Source organism: Passer montanus, unplaced genomic scaffold (genome assembly GCF_014805655.1).
Source record: "Passer montanus isolate IOZ18808 unplaced genomic scaffold, ASM1480565v1 scaffold60, whole genome shotgun sequence".
Lineage (NCBI taxonomy): Eukaryota > Metazoa > Chordata > Aves > Passeriformes > Passeridae > Passer > Passer montanus.
Window position 1 is genome coordinate 4,062,027 of NW_024371038.1, and position 18,650 is coordinate 4,080,676.

Sequence of the window (18,650 nt, forward strand, 5' to 3'; positions counted from 1 at the left end):
ACTTACTGGTTGTATTATCATAAAGATAACCAGATTTCTTCCTTGTTGAGTCAATCCCCAGGAAAGCTTTGTAGTTGTTATCTTCATACCAGTTGAAGGAAAGAACTCTGGATCCACCTCCCTCTGGGTAGCCACAGAAAAGATCCGACAGGGAACTCATCAAGTGGCCTAAGGATTCTGGCCTTCCATCTTGTAGAAATGGTTGCAGAACCCTCAAAAGGTCCTGAACACTTGGCTTCCTGGCCAGCTGCAGTAAGACAAGACTTGGTTAATTGCAGCCCCCAAAGCAAGTAAGCATCTGGTGAGGTCGCAGTTGTGCCCAGATGGTGAAGTGTGAATGCAGTCAAAACCTCATCCTTTCATCTCCTCTGCCCTGGTCACAGGCACCATTTTCAGTTCTTGTTCTTTCATATCTTTTCTGAAGAAAAGAACACACTTCAATGTGTGTAAGCCAATGCTTACATCTACATTTATTTTTTAATGAGAGAAGAATGAATTTTTAAGGAATCAGCTCTTCCCCAACAAGTCTATTTTCTCTCTGGTAAAGCAAGTAACTGGAACATAAAAACAACAAAGGAAAAAAAAATTACTATGAACTATGCAGAAAAGTGATGTAATCTATTATTAGACCACTTACCTTTTGCACGGCTTGGGAGACATTAGACAGCACCCTCCCCCAGGCCTTCAGGTCAGCACCTGGTGAGTTTCTGTCCAACACAGTGGGAAGCTGTGAATACATAAAAAATAGGGAAAACCTTCTTCATGAAAACAGTTAAAACAATGAGAAGAAAATCCAAATGGCATCTCTGTATCTCACATTCTTTGAGTTATTTGGAACAATATCATATAAGCCTGTCTTATGGGGTCACAAATCCAATAATCATGTGCAGACACACAGAAGTCTGTGTAAATGTTCTTTCTAATACAAGCTGAAACAAACACAGGCCACTTAAAATATATCTTGGGATTTGTTCTGTTCATCTAAGCCCACCATGACAAAAGGTGCACATATGGAGGAGGTATGCAGGAACTGTGACATTTGAGAAGCTGCTTCTCACAGAGGCTATTCTTCAAGTGAGATATACAGACTCTTGGTAACTTCCAAATTTAGCTAAGGTTTGATAGAGAAGCCCCCATTTTCCATGGAGGTAAATAATTTGTAGAACTTTATACTTCAGAAACTTCCTGATTTTGGACAGTCTGGTCCTCACTGTTTATCAGACCTGAGAGAAACCATTACTTTCCCAGGCTTCTGCAGACTGACTAAATTGCCTTTTCAGTAGAGGTTAACATTTTATTTATCAATGACTTAAGAGAAAGAGGTGACACCATCATATGCTGTCACATACCACTTTGTTTGCATCACTGCATCCTTCTTTGTCAGCTGTCTAAAGAATCACATATGCACCTGGAGCTGGCACTCTTGAGGCTTTCTCAGGCATTTCTTCTGCTATTACAACAAAATACAAAGCTGAACTTGTAGATAGTTAGACTGTGATATCTACGAGACAAGCCCCTAAAAAGCCTTCCCCAAAATGCCTACACTCCCTGCTGATTGCCTGCCATTCCCTTCAGTCAGTAGGTGGTTAAGAAAGCAGAAGACAGCTGCACTGTGTAGGTACCTGGCAGGGAGTCACAAAGACTAGAGCTTTTATGGAAAGCTCGTTTTAGTGTGTTCTGATCTGTCACTTGACATTCAGGCAGGAAGAATACATGCAGGGCTTCAAAATACACTTTTCCTTGTCCCCTAAGGGGAACCGGTCTGTGCAAAGATTATATAGGGTTCTTGGAGCACCTGCTTTAACCTGGTCTTTTTGAAACTCTGAGGAACAGGAATGGTAAACCTGTAAAAAAAGCTGGGCAGTACATTGTGAATATTCACTTGAAGTCCTCAAATACTGAAAATCTATTTTAGAAATACTATAGTATTAATTCTTTGCTACTTCCACCAAGCATAAGATATATGAAAACATAAGACAATATATTTTTAGGAATGGAAAACAGCATCTCTCAGAAGCTGGCCTCAAATCAGGGTTGGTAAAATTACATGAGCACAATGACTATCAATACTACAATAATGGTGTGTCAATTGCAGCTCCTGGCATTCTCCGCTCCCAGTTCTGGGAAACTCAGAGCTGAACAAAATCCATGTTCTGCTGTGGCAGAAGAGTCTGACCAATACTTTCTATGCAACTTGAGGAGTTTTTTCATATATCCTGCCTGCTCCTATAAAGCAAACTGACAATGTGATGGTTTCATGACAATACGTTACATGGTAAAAACCAGCAAATTAAATTCAGTGTTGGAAAATGCTATATGATCATAGGGCAAACAAACATGAAAGATATATATATACACAGTGACAGACATTTAAGTTTGCTATCATGAGGAAAGAGACCTTGGAGCCTTTATTAATAGTTTTCTGAAAGCATCACCTCAGTGTGCAGAATACAAATTAAATACCAGAAAAATATTCCATTTTATAATTATTTATTTGATATAATTTTTATTTTATTATATATTTTAAAGTAATAATATTAATCTATGTTTATACATATATATCTGAGTTGCATAGTATCTCCATACTAAACCAAGGCTGCAGAAGTAGTTAGTTCATAGCAAGGTCACAGTAGAAACAGGAACACAAAGGGCAAAGAAAATGAACAGAAGGAAAAGCTTCTATAGAAAGAGTGATGAAAGACAGCACTACTTGCTAGTTTGGTTGGTTTGGGTTTTTTAAAAACAGCTCATATGGCTACACCAGTTCAAGCTGCATCATGACTGACTGCAGCATAGAGTTCTGTCATGCTGGATGGAGCAAAGACAGAATGGGCTGTACTTGGTATTTTCAGAATCCTCATGATTCCCTGTAGGTTTTCCACACACTGTTTTGCTACACAGACTGGAAAGACCAGATAATACTTCAACACAAACTTTGATTTAAAAACTGAATTTGAGTCTCTTAGTTCTGTTGTACTGTGAATTTCATCTGTTTCATTCCAAAACATACTCAGAACTATCTGGTGTCCTGCTGGTGGTAGGTTAACAATCACACATCCATAACCTTACATTTGCAGGGGTAAATAAACTAAGACCACTTGGACAATTGGTGATGTATTACAAAAAAATTCTTGAAGGACGGAACACAATAAGAAAAAAAAAAAAAAAAAAAAAAAAAAAGAAAAAAGACCACATAAGGCAGGGTTAATTGTGTTAATACTTACCAGCCGAAATAGCTTAAAGAAATCCACATTTGCATACAAGGCATCTTCTACTCTTTGTAGACTGTCCTGGGACAGGGCACACATGGCCTTGTGTACAGAAGGGAGACCTCTTCGGCTGCTGAAGATAATAAAGCGGTCCAGGAGCACCTCACTGCAAGCAATGTCCTTCAGAGTCATGCTGGGGACACCATAGGCAAACTGCAAACAAAACCAGTGTTTTACTTACTATTATGAAACTTGCATACTGCTCAGGAACAATTACAAGTTTATCAAAAGTGAACAGTTTGATATCAAAATATTGCTAATATTTTGATGAATGGCAGAGATATGTCGTCAGCTGAAGCATATCTTCATGCTTCATCATCTTCACTTGATGTTCTGCTAGATCACCTTGCCTTCAGACACATTTTTTTTGTCTTCTCGTTAGTGAGTTTTTCTTTCATTGCAAAAGTCCCTGTGAGTCATCTTCCCTTCCTCACTGTCATCTAAGCACACCTGAAGCCATGCCACCCATCCTTGTGGCTAAGGAGGAATAGCTGCAGGTTGCTTGAAATTATTTTCCCAGGACCAAATTATGGTACTACATCACCCTACCTTTTATGTTCAGGTTAGTTATATTTTTGCTGTTATTTGCTTTAAGGAAAAATAAAAAATCCAATACCTCTCATTCTCAAGCTTGATTTCCCTCAGGATTCTATTTCAGTTATGACTATTCCACTACAATGCTTCCCACAGCCATTACTCACTGTCACTCACACGGCCAGGATTTACAAAGCCATTTTACATTAAAACACACCCATTTACTGATTACCACTTTTAACATAAACATGGAACAGAAAAAGCCCAAATTTTTTATCTTTAGTGTCCAACTAATGGGAATGCATTAGTTGAAAGTTAAACCAATGTAAATGAAGAATAACTCTATAGAAATGAGTAGATTTATATGGGATTTACATTGTTGTTATGGAATGCTCTTCATAGTCTATGAAAAAATTCTACTTACTTTATAATATACAGAGTACATGGAAATATAATAAAATGTAGCATTGGAAATTGCTTATAAGCTAATGCTCCCATCCTCTGTCCATCTCCTTTTGCAGTGCAAATTTAAGGAAAACACTGCTCAGAACACTGTGATAACTGTAAATACATGCTGTGTTTGAGATGAACACAGACTATCAGACATGCAATGACACAGTATCTTAGACTAAATTAATTTAATAAGAAATTATTACATTTCTTATTAGAAATTTCAAAATCTACCCTTAAAATAATTTTCTTTAGAAAAATAATCTGCTCAGTATTCCAGTCTTTAAGACATATGAGTTGAAAAAACACACCACACCTATACCAGATCAGACATAGCTGCAAATTTATTTCTTATCTAAGCAAATTAGGAAATTCATCATTATCAAAATTTCATATGTGCAAATCTCCCATAGTTAGCAGCTACCACTTGTTTGGTGGTGCCTGTAAAGAGAATATTTAAAAACACAGAGGAATGAGAAAAAAATTAATTTAGTTGCTCCGGAGAGTGGATTCAAAGTAGACTAAGGAGTTATTAAATGCTTCATCTGTCAGAAGCCATCAACCAAAGTGCAAGTGTGGCTCTGGAAAGTCAACATCCAGAATACGAAAGGCAGAGGCAGAGAGGTCTGGAATAACATTGTATTTTCTCTGCCATGACTGCCCTGAGCTACAGCGTATGGAGCAGCAGTTGACAAAAAAAGAAAGGCCTCTGAATTACATACAGATTGTATTTTGGTATTATGATGCTAAAAAGGGATGTGAATTTCTAGAAGTATCTGAGAGGCACTATCATCACTACAGCTCTGCTGCTGTAAAGGCATTGTTGACACAAGTTCCACAGTGTGGAGAAAGACAGAATGCAAAAGAAGGAATTCAACTCACAGATCCAGTCTGTCTTGCAAAAAAACCTCCAAAACCACACAACCCTGCCCTCCCTGAAACTGGAACATTTGAATTGGAATTAAGTTAATTTATGTCAGTGAAACAATTTGCGTATTTGCTGGGTCACTTATGTCCTGGGGATGCATGTGGTAACAGCAGCATTTTTTAACCATACACGCCTCATTTGGCACGGTCCTCATCAGGCAGTGTCAACTGCAATGAAACTGGGCTGCACAGGGAGGCAGCCTGGGAACCTTGATTTGACTTGTGAAATGAGGAAACATGACACTAACATACTAAGAAGAACAAACACAGGAAAAAAAAAGAGTTGTTATTTACAAACTGTAACTGCATTTCAATAATGTTCATCAACAGATGGGATTAGAAAAACATCAAACCTCCACCCTTCCAATTTTTCCGGTAGGCTGTGCTGCTGCCAATCTTTCCTGAACTTCTTATTGTGTTTTAACATCAGTTTCTTATCTTTATCTTAGAATGACTCAAAAAGCAGGCCCTCAGAGGGAAACTTCAATACTTTTTTTTTTTTAATCAATGTGTCACTGTTTTGCCAAAGCTGGCAAGATGAAGTCCAAATTATTTTTTCAGCTAGTTGGCTGTTTGATCAGGTTTAGCTTTCAGCTCCGTGTGTCATTTCCTGACTCCCAGGCGGCTCAGACCTAGATCTCCAGCCAGCTGTTGGCAACAGTCAGGCTTTTGTAAACAAGTTGCTTTCAGGTTGATCAGCTCTGTGCCATCAGCAGCAGGGGGAAGGGGTGTACAGAAATAAGCAGGCTAACAGAGGGCAGAGCAGCAGGAAGAACTGGAGATGAACTATCATGGCTGAGGATTGAGACAGCCATAGATCTAAGGTCTAGTCACGGCTTTGAGACTTCCACCTCAACCATGCATAAGTCCAGCCCAAGCAACTTGCTTATCAAGGCTATTGGAATGAAGCAAATTAGCTCCCACAGAAAATGCACAGAAACACACAGAAAGTGTTCAACTCCTGCTGAAATTGCTGTGTCTTTAAACTTATGAGATTGGTTTTTCTGCACCATTTTCACATGAAAGAAGTATTCACAGCACTTTCTTTCCTCATAGCTGTAAATCAGCTCGGGTGAGCTGATCCTGTATCCGTGTAATTACTGCTAACAAGGAAGCTGCATAGAGGGCAGCAAAAGTGGTATTTAACACCAGATCTCCTCCAGCTTCCTCCAACCAATGCTCAATTTCTTTAATTTCCAGCATAAAGAGAACTACATCTCTTTCTACATCAGCACAGAAAACACAGCAGAAAGACACCACATTCCAGCAGGCTTCAATAATTATTTTTTTTTTTTGTGATGGTGTTGAAAACTTCAATCCTACATACACTGGCAAGCAGAATTTTTTAGCCATAGATGAAAAAATGCCACTAGGGAGCTAATAGAGTCTAACACAGCAGCACTCAGTTCTCCTGACACAGCAGACATCTGGTGCAGAAGAGGTATGGGATTAATAGGGAAAGAGAAACCCAGCAGGATATCTGTATATATTCTCCTTGTCACAAGCAGCAAGGAAGCAAATTTTCAACATCTCAGCTGGCACGGAAGTGTGAAAATGCATAGGCTGTATCAATTTATACTGGCTTTGGTATGATCTTGTGGTATTGCTTCATGATAAAGTGAGGACAGGGGAGGGCTTCCCCAGGTACCAATCAAGAATACAGCAAATAAGTAATCTGGCTACTGGTCACACCAGCTGGAACCTGTGATGCACAAAAAGAACTGCATGAAAGGTCATGAATGCCCTCCTTCTTTCTGCACACACACAGTTTCAGAATTTGCATTTTATGTGGCAGTGAAACAGAGGAATTGTGTCTTTCAGAAATAATTATTCATTTACTTCCACCCACACTAATGCAGTATAGAAGTTGTTCCAGAATTGGAATTCAGCAACATTCATTCATTAATATAGCATTCCTCAGAGAGCTCCCAGCCACCATGCAGAAGCATATACAGCATGTACATGCAGAAGCAGAGACAGACTGGGCTTGGCCAAACATAGTTCCCTGCTTAGCTGCTTCAGGAGGGATTTGACCTGTGCTTTTCACTCTGAATTTTCTGAGCAGATCTGTTATTCAATCAGAATCTAAGAAAGTGGGTCTGCTTCTCCACTTCCATCTATTCCTGTGAGACAATACCAAAAATTCTGACATTAGGGCAGAGAATTTAAATTATAAACTAAGAACCTACAATAGTTCTCTCTCATTAGGACTATTATCTCAAAAGGATGCACAGCTTTATTTTTGTGTCAAGTCTTCAGTCATGGGAATGGATGCAGTACTTGCCAGTACTGTTTCTTCATGCTCATTATTTGGGTGCAACAACAGGATTTTGTTGTTTATTAAATAAATTCAATTATTTATTAATATTTAATGATTTATTAATATTTAATGTGTACCCAAAATGTTTTTCAAAGACAAACCAACCATCTCTTCCCTCCAGATTCACAAAAAACAAATGGAAAAATTGTACAAATGACCCATAAGGCATCAGTTATTCTGGGCCCAGGCTACTTTGCACATACAGCCAGGAGACTGGTTCCTCACAGATAACCCCCCAGTACCTATTAAACTCTACCCACCTGTTCAGGGCGCACTTGAGCATTAATAAGCTGGTAAACAACAAAATCTGTGAGACCAACATTTTCTAGCAAGAAGGAAGTGAGGGTCTCCCCATCTTTCAAAATGTCTAGAATTCGTATTCCTCTTCCTGGATGAAAAAGGAATGCACAGATCAGTGAGATACCAAACACAGGAAGTTAAAGAATAGCTCATATCCTGGCTTAAACCTGCAAAAAGAATGTGCTTTGGCTCTTATACCTAGTCATGACTAACTGGGGCTAAAATTATTTTTGCAATTCAAAATCATATTAATCCTTTGTTGGGAAATGATAATCAGAAAATGCTGAGTGTTCTGGCTCTGCATATCTGATCTCTCAAAGATGTTTCAGACTAGGGCTGCAGTAATGGACACATTGAAAGCAGCCCTGACTGCATTTGAAAGTGTCTGATTTTTTCTGATGTAATGCTTTATTTTAAAGGTTCAGATTCAAATATGCTACTGCTCTTAGTGTCCTTTCTGTGTCCTTGTGTAACTAACTTCAGCCAACCCTTTACATTTACACTAATTTATCACTTGTCAATCAATTTTAGTTTTTAACCTTATTCTCTAGCTTTGCAAAAGTGACCCTTGAAAATCTTCCATGAGAAAAAACTCAATTTCTTTGGAGAAGTATTAAGTGTAGCTTACGCTTCATATTAAACTAGATTAACAACTACTCTTCAAGCAAACCAGTGAGACCACCCACTGTTAAATTAGACACATGTAAGAGGCCACCAATTTCCCTGCTACTGTCTGTAACAATACCCAAAATAGTGCTGTTCCTAAAGTCAAACAGTTCCAATCTTTTAAAACTTTTCTCTGTTACAAATCTTATCAGTAAGAACTCTGGCTCAGCATGGTGCAAGAGAAAAGCTTGGAAAATTAATGTTGCTCATGTTCATTGAATATTTATTATAACTTTATTAAATTATAGCTTTATTAAAGGTACCTCACACAGCATCCACAGACTTTGGTAAGGAATGCTTGAATAGCTCTAATTCTTCTAGTCTTTAGAACAGGCAATTGAAACTGACAGGAGCAGTGTGTATGCTACTGACACAGGGAATGTAGCTTCAGACATTTCTAATAAACATGCACTCCATTCTGTGAGCTGAGTCTTATCAGAGTTTGCCAACTAACTTCCACAATTCCATCTGCACTAAGCATATTCTGGCCTGAGGCTACACGGTCTGAGAACTTCTTCAATTGTTTCTCCACATATTTATTCAAGCAGTAAACACTGAAAACAATAGCAGGGGTCTGTCCCTCATATTCTTACTGATGCCTTTCCTGGCATCCAGGCAGTGTGGAGGAAAAAGCACACCACAAGAAAGCATCTCATCAAAAGTGTCAGTGCAAAAGGAGACTGGGACAAAAAAGGAGGACTCAAGAGGCAGGCCTGATTTCAGGAATCAGAAGAAGGCTCAATCACAACTCTGCCATTGGCAAGTTTCTCCTTGCTCAACTTGCAGCTATTCAATTAAGATTGTTACTTAAAAGCGATAGTAGTAAGCTATAAACACAGACAAGGTAAATAGCCAATCTTTCAGTAACTTTTGTGTATGAAGATGGTAATTCATATTTTATTAGTCAAGCTTCAGAACTGACTTTTTTACTGTTTTATATAATAGGAAATTCCAAACTTCTATTTTTTAAAAAATGTAAAACACATTTAAAACCCCCACAGATTCTGAAGGAGCATTAACATTATATGGTACAGGATTCATGGGAATGTACTCTATATTTCACGAATAAAGTTGATATAGGATGCAAAGGCAACTTCCTAAACCATGGGGTGTGGCCCCATAGCAATACATAGCAAACCCACGGCATGACATGCTTTTCCTCCCCTCTAAATAGTCATGTTTGATTTCTATGGCTGGGTACAAACAAGAGTTCAGATTGTACTCGGGTTCTTGTTTACATTCTGGGACATTTGGTTGTCTCCCTGTTATTTACAAGGAGATAATCCCCTTTTTACTTCTAGTTATAAACCTCTGAAAGGACAGTGGACCATGTGTATCAGATGGTTTATACACATCCTGTCAAAAATATATGGAGAGAGACAAATTTTAATAAGAATGCTATTCCTGTGACAAAGGATTTGAGAATGGGACAGATCAATTCACAAAACCAGACCATTTTTATATCTTCAGTTTAGGAGTACCACTCAAATTCTATACTTCAAGTAAAAAAAAAAAATTTACAATTATACCGTTCCCTATTTTCCCCAGGACTGTGTTTTGAGTTTGGCAAGTTGCTTTAAAGAAAAGTTAATGCAATGAATTTGCAATTCTGTTTATAAGTGTTCAATGCTTTCTCTTTCTAAACATATCACGAAGAGTTTCTTTCTTCACTGTTTCAAACCTGTTTTAGCTAAGATTGTGACAAAGTATCTCTAAGCACTTCTCTGGGTTATGCTCCTGGCATATATTCAAACATGTTCCTAATTTTCCATTCCTCTGCATCTTCCAGTGAACTTTCTCACTGCTTCTGCTTTTACTTTAATAATAATTAATGACATTTCTTAAGCCATGTTTTACTTTGTGTGGTGAGATATCCCTGCTTTTTGAGTTTTGTCTACTGTTACTTAAGGAAGATGGTTGTAGAACAGAGATGACTGCCTCTCTCCTTTCCCTTAAATGGCAGGTGTTTGTCACTGAACACATTTTAACTTACCCAAACAGTAAGCAGAGCAACAGCTACATGTGAAATATACTATAATACTGCCAGCCTCCAAAGTAACCACTATCCAACTCTCAGAAGGAAAAATTAAATAGTCTAAAGGATATAGACACAACAATTACCTGCAATTCTTTCAGGATTAGTTCTCATTGTTTCCATAAACTGAGTCATAATGATCAGTTCTTCCCAGATTCTTCCAAGGTCATGGATTTCAGGGGTTTCCAGTAAAAGCTCCTGAGCATCTTGATATACCCTTGCAAGGCTGAAAGGAGAAATAATGAATAAACAGTAATTTAAGAGTGATGACTCTTGAGAACCTTTCAAGTAAAAAAAAACAAGAAAAGAGAAGAGAAGAGAAGAGAAGAGAAGAGAAGAGAAGAGAAGAGGACAAGAAAAGGAGTTGACTGTCTGTATTAGGGATGAGGAAAAAAAATAACTTGTTTTGTCCTCAATTTCAGGTAATTTGTTGTTCAGTTAGATTTGAAAGTCCACAGAAGTTGGTGTTGCAGAAGATTGGCCATTCATACATTTTTTCATTAGCCATGCTGGTCCTTCTGGGGACACAGGAGCTTCCCCAGACAACTTGTATCTCAGAGTGCAAATCTGCCCTGGCTCTAGCCCAGGCCTAGCTCCAGCAGTTGAATGGGGCACTCTGGGGACATGCTCAGCCTAGCAAGTGACATGGAATCATTCACAAACAGAACATCCTTCCCCTCACACACCCGTCCCCTCCAATTTGTTAGGTCCCTTCAGAGTATTTCTTCTGGGAGGAGCAGGAAAACACAAGTAACAAATAGTCACAGGCAGCTGTTCAACTACTGGCTCTGGGTTAGAACATGCAGATCAAGCAAGGATGCAACCAGATCCTCTGTTTATGAACAAGCATAAGAAATTCTTACTATCAGGTAAGGCCACTACACTTCTTTAACAGTATTATGTTTTCCCATGCATGCAATAGTCTATCTCAGTCCACATGAGTCATATTAGCTTACAGGAAACAACAAACAGGAAGGACCAAATTATTTCAGGGAACACAATGAATTTACTTCTGCTGTAGTGCACTGGATTTACTGGGACTGACAAAATGACAGTTTGCTCTGTAACAAGCAACCTAGAAAAGCTAGAATGTACAGAAACCACAACCCTCTAGCTTCACTGTGTGTCTGACTGTATCCCACCAAAAATGTTCAGCTGACTACTTTAAATCCTGTTCACTAGGAACAAAAGGTCAAATGCTAAGTCCACATTACAGACTTTCACATGACAGGGACTTCAACAGCCTTCACATTACTAGCTCATGAATTTTAATCACTGGATGCTCCAAAGTGGACTTTGCAACAGGGAGATTTTGAGAACTTTTTGTATTTAGGCTGATAGGGTTTTTTTCACTCTAAGCGTCCTTGTCTGCTATACTTTCTTTCATGACTCAGCTGTAACAAATAATGATAAAACACAATAAAACACTTCCACAGCCCTTTTTCAGTAATAGTCTGGAAATCTCCCATCTTCCTATTTTGCAAACAAGCTTAGTATCTGAGGTTTATGTGCTGATTAAAGTCTCATAAGCATATAGCCAAAATAGGTGCTACATAAGAAGGGGCAGTGCAGGTTATTTGCTGCTACTTCATCACAGCTCTCATTCAGAAGGGACAACTCTAGTGATGAGAAAAGAAGGCTTAGGTATTCCATGCTCTTTTATCAAAAAGGTTTGTCCCAAGACATGCAGTAAGCAGGTTCTTACAGATTTTATTAAGTTAAAATGTGTTCCCTAGAAACTTGCACTGAAGTTTCTCTCTAAAAGGCCTAAACCTACCATCGTGAGCTCTGTTTCAACTATGTTTACCACTGTTAGCATGAAACCAAAGTGTTAGAACTGAAAATTTTTGTCTTCCACTGTTTGCACACTGGTGTATTATTATCTTCCCTATTCATTCACACCACAGAACAATTCTTTAAAATATTCCTTGGTGTGGTGAGAGACCTTTCTAAGCAGGGTGAGGATACTCCAGCCTTTCTCCCTGCATCATTCATGCCCATGAATGCCCAACAGGTGCCCAGAGCAACCTATTAGCAGCTCCCTAGCAGGCCTGTATTGCTGCAACCCAGTCTCACACATACAGCTCTGCTTACATGGAATTTTTGTAGTTGGACACTACACCTGGACCCTCTCCATGGGTTGGGCTGCGGAAACAGGGATTGTTCATGTTACAGAAGATGCCATGCAACCATGGCAGTGTTCCTGCTGATGGCATTGCCTTGTTTGGGAAGTGACCTAGAGTATCAAAACACAAAATAGAAATTGTTAGGTGTCTTTCCTAATGCAGCCTTTGTGAATATAAGTAGCATGATGAGTTGGCTCTCTACAGAAGGAATGTGATAGGAATCACATAGGTTTATCCTTAATGGAGAAAAAAGAAGTCACCAATATAAGCAATATAGCTATTTTCAACAGAAACTAATTCTGAGTAATGTGAAGGCCTTTTTAAATAGGTACTGAGGTAGTACTTTCTCAGCAACAGAATTATGGAAATCCAAAACTAAATAGCACCTTGAGACCCCAGGTAAGTCTGACTAGAAAGCATCTCACAGGAAAACTAGATATTTTTTCTAAGTATTCACTGCTAGGTCTTACACTACATGGCTACAAATAACTAAACTACTTGAACTGAAGTCTGTTCTTTCACCACTGGACAATGACGCTCCACAAACAGGTCCCAATACCTCTGTCTGAGAACACCTGGCTGTTACCTCTAACAAGTCAGATCATGATAACATCTGAAACATTCTTACATTCATGATGGCGATATGGTGGATTAGCTTTCCTCAGCCAGACAAGTGCAAGAAACAATGACAGAGGCCATAAAAGCTCCACTAGAAAACGAAACTGGAAAAAAAGGAAAAAAGTAAATTAAAAATAAATTTTACAAATAGACCATCACAGAGTCCTAGATGGCTAAAGGCATGAGACCTCCTCTCACAGCACAAAAGCCCAGTGCAGCATGTGCCCATGGCTATCCATTGCCTGTTACACCATTTGAGAAGGAAACCCAACAGAGGATTTCATCAGAATGCCATGAAGCTTCACCATTAACTCAGTGCTCAGTAGCTTCTCCACCTCTCCACCTCTTCTAAAGAAATATCTAAACATCCTGACTGAGGTGAAAAGAGGCAGGAGGTAGTGCATGACTCTACAACAAGGATTAGATATAAGAGACAAAAGGATTATTTTAATCCACACTTTGACACTGCTGGGCTCATTAGCAGTCTGTCACTGTACACTGTGCTTACCCAAAAGTAAAAGACTTCAGCATAAGCTTTACATACTTTGACCTTTACTTTTGCTTCTTTTGTCATTATTCATTTCAATGCTATTAATTTCCTAATACCTGTAGAAATGTATGTATTAAGATCAAACACCTTATTTAATAACACAGAAGACCCCATCAAAGGCCACTTTATTGCCCAGACCTTTCAATACACTTAGAAGAGTCACTGGCTCCCGTGTCATGTCAGAAAATCAAGGGCAGTGCTTTACCACAGAGCAACATCCTGCCTAGTTTTGAGTCTGTTTCCTCCACTCCTGTGTTTCAGTTTGTTTTACTGCCTCTGTGTGTTTTGGCAGAGGTTTGAAACTACAGTCCTTTGATCCTGTAACACAGGCCTTGGGCTCTGAGGAACAGCAATGGGATTTTTGTGTCCAGACACATGGGCACTTTTTTGCTCCTCCCTGTAACAGCCAGGACAAAATATCCTCAGAACCAGGGTTGTAGCACATGCACAGGAAAGCTCTCCTTGTTTCTTTACCTTTGCTCCCTCCTCCCCAACCAGGTACCAAATACATAATAATAACATAGCAGCAGAGCCAAAGACAAGATGGGTTACATGTGAATGTTGTTTTGGGCAAAAGGCACTCCACAGCATAATTAAGAACAGGTGTTTTGGAGCTGCTCTGTTTTTCCACTGTAATTTTGTCTAACAGCTTTAGTTAAGCACAACATAGTCTTACAGCAAAAGGACAGAAAGCTTTACACCAGGCAACAATTTTCTATTTCACAATTTTCCTCTTAAGGTTTCCTTTCTAAAACAGAACAATAACAAAATATCGACCCACCACCACCTAGGAAGTTATGCATGCCTGGCCTTTTAAAAAGCACACAAAATCTTACCAGCAGCAAAGGGCAAATGACACCCTTATTAGAGAGGGAAACCTGAACAGCTGTTGTGCACAGCTCAGAATACCCTTCCCAGCAGGGTCCACAAGGTCTGATCAACATCCATTGCCACCCATTTGGGACAAGCACTAAACACTCAAACACAGAGGGGCAAGAACTGGTGAGACTCCTTGGTCCACCTTTGCTGCAGAGTTAATCTGTGTTAATGCTCAGATGTTGATTCTTCATCCCTAGGAAATACAAAATCCTCACACTTGAATTTGGTAGCTCCTTTCTGTCTGAGTTAACTAGTTTGGAAAAGATTGAAGGCTGAAGCCCAAGGGAAGCTTTCTTTCAACTTGGTACACAATGTGTTGTGTACTAAGGATGGACCAGTGCTGTCAGACCTCTTTTTCCTGTGGACCTTATCCAGAGGACAAAAAGGTGTCTCAGAATTCACCTGAAGTATCAGAAAGCAGCCCATAATCCTGCAGAACCACATGATAAACAGCCAGAAATCCCAGCAACGTGCACAGAGAAATGTAATATCCAGACAGAGCTGTAATGGAGCAAGCAAAATTATAAGACCATATAAATGTGAGAAGCTTAAATTGGCTATGGATCAACTGCTGACTCTGCAATGAAGTCTTGCTGTAAGACAAAATATCATAATATCTATGAGGATTTGTAAGTACTTAAAATACTTCTGGCTTTTGCTTTACTTATGTCAGTCAGTCACATTAAAGAGACATAATCTGTGTGAACTCTAAGGTCCTAACTGGAATCACATCTAAGAGCAGCTAAGTGTGAAGAGCAAATCTAAAATTAGGAATCAAACCCTCCTGAGCTGAATGATGCTCATTATGTTTTCTAACAACTGATCTTTTAATGTGAAAATATATAAATATTACTAACCACAGCTCTTGTGGTACACAATATTATTTGTCAAAGAAAATCCCAACACAGCTATTCTATGTTTGGTCTGTAAAGAGCAGCTTTACACACTGCACCAGACAAGATGCCAGACAACAGGCCCCTACAAAGATCACATGTGATTCCTTGAGAGACTTGACAGTTTTACATGCTGATAAATGTACCAGTCACTTAATCCAGTGGAGTGCATGGTTCAAACCTGAAATCCAAAGACTTTACCTTTTGTCTTTTCCGAAGGATCCAGTTCTTCCAGAGTAGAAGTCTGACTTGCCTAAAAAAGTTCATTCCTCTGCATCAATACTTCTGGTTAACCTGTGGCAAAGGATACATTGCCATTTCTCAGCTGACATCAGAAACAGACCTTAGAGCAAAATAACAGCTTTCTCTTCTTATTTTAAGATTATGCTATCACAGAGATCGGTTCCTTTCATTGTCTGCACCATTTAATTTTGCACTTGATACACTATCATGCATGAAAAATCGTGAGTTTCCTTTGTTTGGAGGCTACTTCCTGTGACACATTTATCAGCACTGAAAAGCAGTAGAGAGGAAGAACATCTCTTTAGAACAAAAAAAGTCATGAACATTGAATCTGGCTATTAAGTTGGACTTGCATGTAATGAAGGCAGTTAAATGTTGCATAATTTATCACAACAAATCTTTTTTACAACTTTAAGTAGAGCAAAGCACTAATAAAAAGCACAGTAGAACCATGATAAAGAATAGTACCTAGTAATAAGGTGTGGAGAACTCCACTTGGTCTGAGGAGGTACATGAACTTCTGGAGTGATTAGTCATGGTGGAGATCTATCTTCACTCTTTACAGGCAGCACCCTGCTCATAAAATCAGTGTTGGCTTGGGATGGCTGCAAGCAGAAAGAGAGTAGGCTCTGAAAGAAATTAAATTTCCAAAAAAGAAGTTCATTTACATATATAACAACACTCTCCTAAAATCAGAAAAAGACCACTTCACTTAGGAACTGAGTGAACGCTGAGTTCCCTACAGATTTTCATCTGTAAAGGGCATCTGAAACAGTAATGCAGCAAAACCTCCTACCAGTGCCCATGCTGGGTGGTGACTCTATACAAGCACTACCACAGTTTCCCTGTGATTATTCTTTCAAGTAGAAGCTGAACAACAATCCAGTCTTCATTATTTTAAAAAAATATTTAAAAGCATGTGGCACTGCTTGCCTTTTTCTTTCCCCTTCACAGGGCTTTGAAAATCCTCCAGAAAACTGCTTCACTGAATTTAACACCCTCTAGATTTTCCTGAGCCCACTGCAGCTCCAACAGCAGAGCACTACACTCTGCTTCTTCCCCAGCACCATTGCTGGGTCTTTGAGCCCCTGCACACAGGTGCCACCTAAACCACCCACTTTAACCTGGCTTCTGGCACAAAGCACAGGATCAAGCCATGATCAAGCCTATGTGCTGAAAGGTGAGCCAGCAGAAAAGAGAACCAGCCTTGGCTGAACAGGGCACTTTCACTGGAAGTCAGGGAAAAATAGAGCATATGACCTTTGGAAGAAGGGGCAGCCAGCTCAGGAAGAGTGCAAGGACGATGTTAGGTCATGTAGAGAGAAAATTGGGATGGCAAAAGCTCAGCTAGAACTCAAACTGACAACTGCTGTGAAAAATAATAAGAAGTGTTTTTATAAATGCATAAACAACAAAAAGAGGGCCAAAGGAAACCTCCATCCTTTATTGCATGCAGAGAGAAACACTGTAACCAAGGATGAGGAAAAGGTCTTGGTATTTAATGCCTTCTTTGCCTCAGTCTTCAACACAAAGATTGGTTATCCTCACAGCAACCAGTCCCCTGAGCTGGTAGACAGGGATGGGGAGCAGAAAATCTCCCCTGCAATCTGTTAGGACATAGTTAGTGACCTGCTTAGACACTCACACGTGAGTGCCACTTAGACACCCACGAGTCTATGAAATAGGATGGGATCCACTCAGGAGTACTGAAGGAACTGGCAAAAGAGCTCACCAAGCCTCCCTCCATCATTTCTCATCCACCCTGGTAAACCAGGGAGGTCCCAGATGACTGGAGATTGGCTAGTGAGACAACCATTTGCCAAATGATCATAACAATCCCAGGCAGTGCTATGGACTGGGGGAAGAGTGTCCGGAAAGCTTCCCAGTGGGAAAAAGCCTGGGAGTGCTGGTTGACAGCTGCTGAACATGAGCCAGCTGTGCCCAGGATGGCCTGTGTCAGGAATAGTGTGGCCAGCAGGAGCAGGGCAGGGATTGTGCCCCTGTGCTGGGCACTGGTGAGGCCACACTCGAGAGCTGTGCCTGCTGTGGGCCATCACCTCAAGGAACACCCTGAGGGGCTGGAGCCAGTCCAGAAGGGCAGCGGGCTGGGGAAGGGGCTGGAGAGCGAGTGCTGTGAGGAGTGGCTGAGGGAGCTGGGGGTTCAGTCTGGAGAGGAGAAGGCTCAGGAGAGAATTTGCCATTCTCTACAACTGCCTGCAAGGAGGGTTTAGCAAGGGAGCCTCTTCTCCCAGGCAAACAGAGATAGCACAAGAGGGCATGGCCTCAAGCTGTGCCAGGGAAGGTTCAGGCTGGACATCAGGAGGAATTTTTTTCACTGAAAGGGTTGCTCAGGGAGGTGGTGGAATCACTGTCCCTGGAAGTGTTCAAGAAATGACAGAACATGGCACTTAGTGCTATAGTTTAGTTGTTGTGGTGTTTTTGCTCAAAAGTTGGGCTTGATCTTGGAGGTCCTTTCTAACCTCAGTGATTCTATTCTATGGTTCTGTGGCAACCTCCTCTTTTCTAAGTGGCTTTCATCTAATTTCTGTTGAGCATATGTTCATATCACAGGTAAGACAGAGCCTGCTTCAATCCAGACAGAGAAACAAAGCTTCATAAAGCCACAGACAGAAGCTAACTCTGACTAATGGCAGTGCAAAGCAGAGAAACCAGCACTGCTGCTACTTCTCAGCTGCAGACTGGGTGTAAGCCCTACCACAATGTGTGAGGCAAACAGATAATTTAATTGTTTTATCCAGCAAACAAGCATTTTACCTCTGAAATCCTAAGGCAAGTTATTTTAAGAAAATGGATCTCTTTTTGCTGTCCACATGTTTTCA

General features: G+C 39.9%; 1 protein-coding gene across 1 annotated transcript in view; it reads right to left on the reverse strand.

Moving 5' to 3' along the window:
* Window positions 1-13,819, reverse strand: part of ABCA4 (ATP binding cassette subfamily A member 4) — a 60,735-nt gene extending 46,916 nt beyond the window's left edge. Inside the window, exons 1-8 of the mRNA XM_039727111.1 lie at window positions 13,754-13,819; window positions 13,256-13,349; window positions 12,596-12,737; window positions 10,588-10,727; window positions 7,761-7,888; window positions 3,225-3,422; window positions 638-727; window positions 7-247 (exon numbers count right to left, since the gene is read on the reverse strand). Of these exons, the coding sequence (XP_039583045.1) occupies window positions 7-247; window positions 638-727; window positions 3,225-3,422; window positions 7,761-7,888; window positions 10,588-10,727; window positions 12,596-12,737; window positions 13,256-13,349; window positions 13,754-13,819 (1,099 nt within the window). The remainder of the gene's footprint in view (window positions 1-6; window positions 248-637; window positions 728-3,224; window positions 3,423-7,760; window positions 7,889-10,587; window positions 10,728-12,595; window positions 12,738-13,255; window positions 13,350-13,753) is intronic.
* Window positions 13,820-18,650: the final 4,831 nt, after the last annotated feature.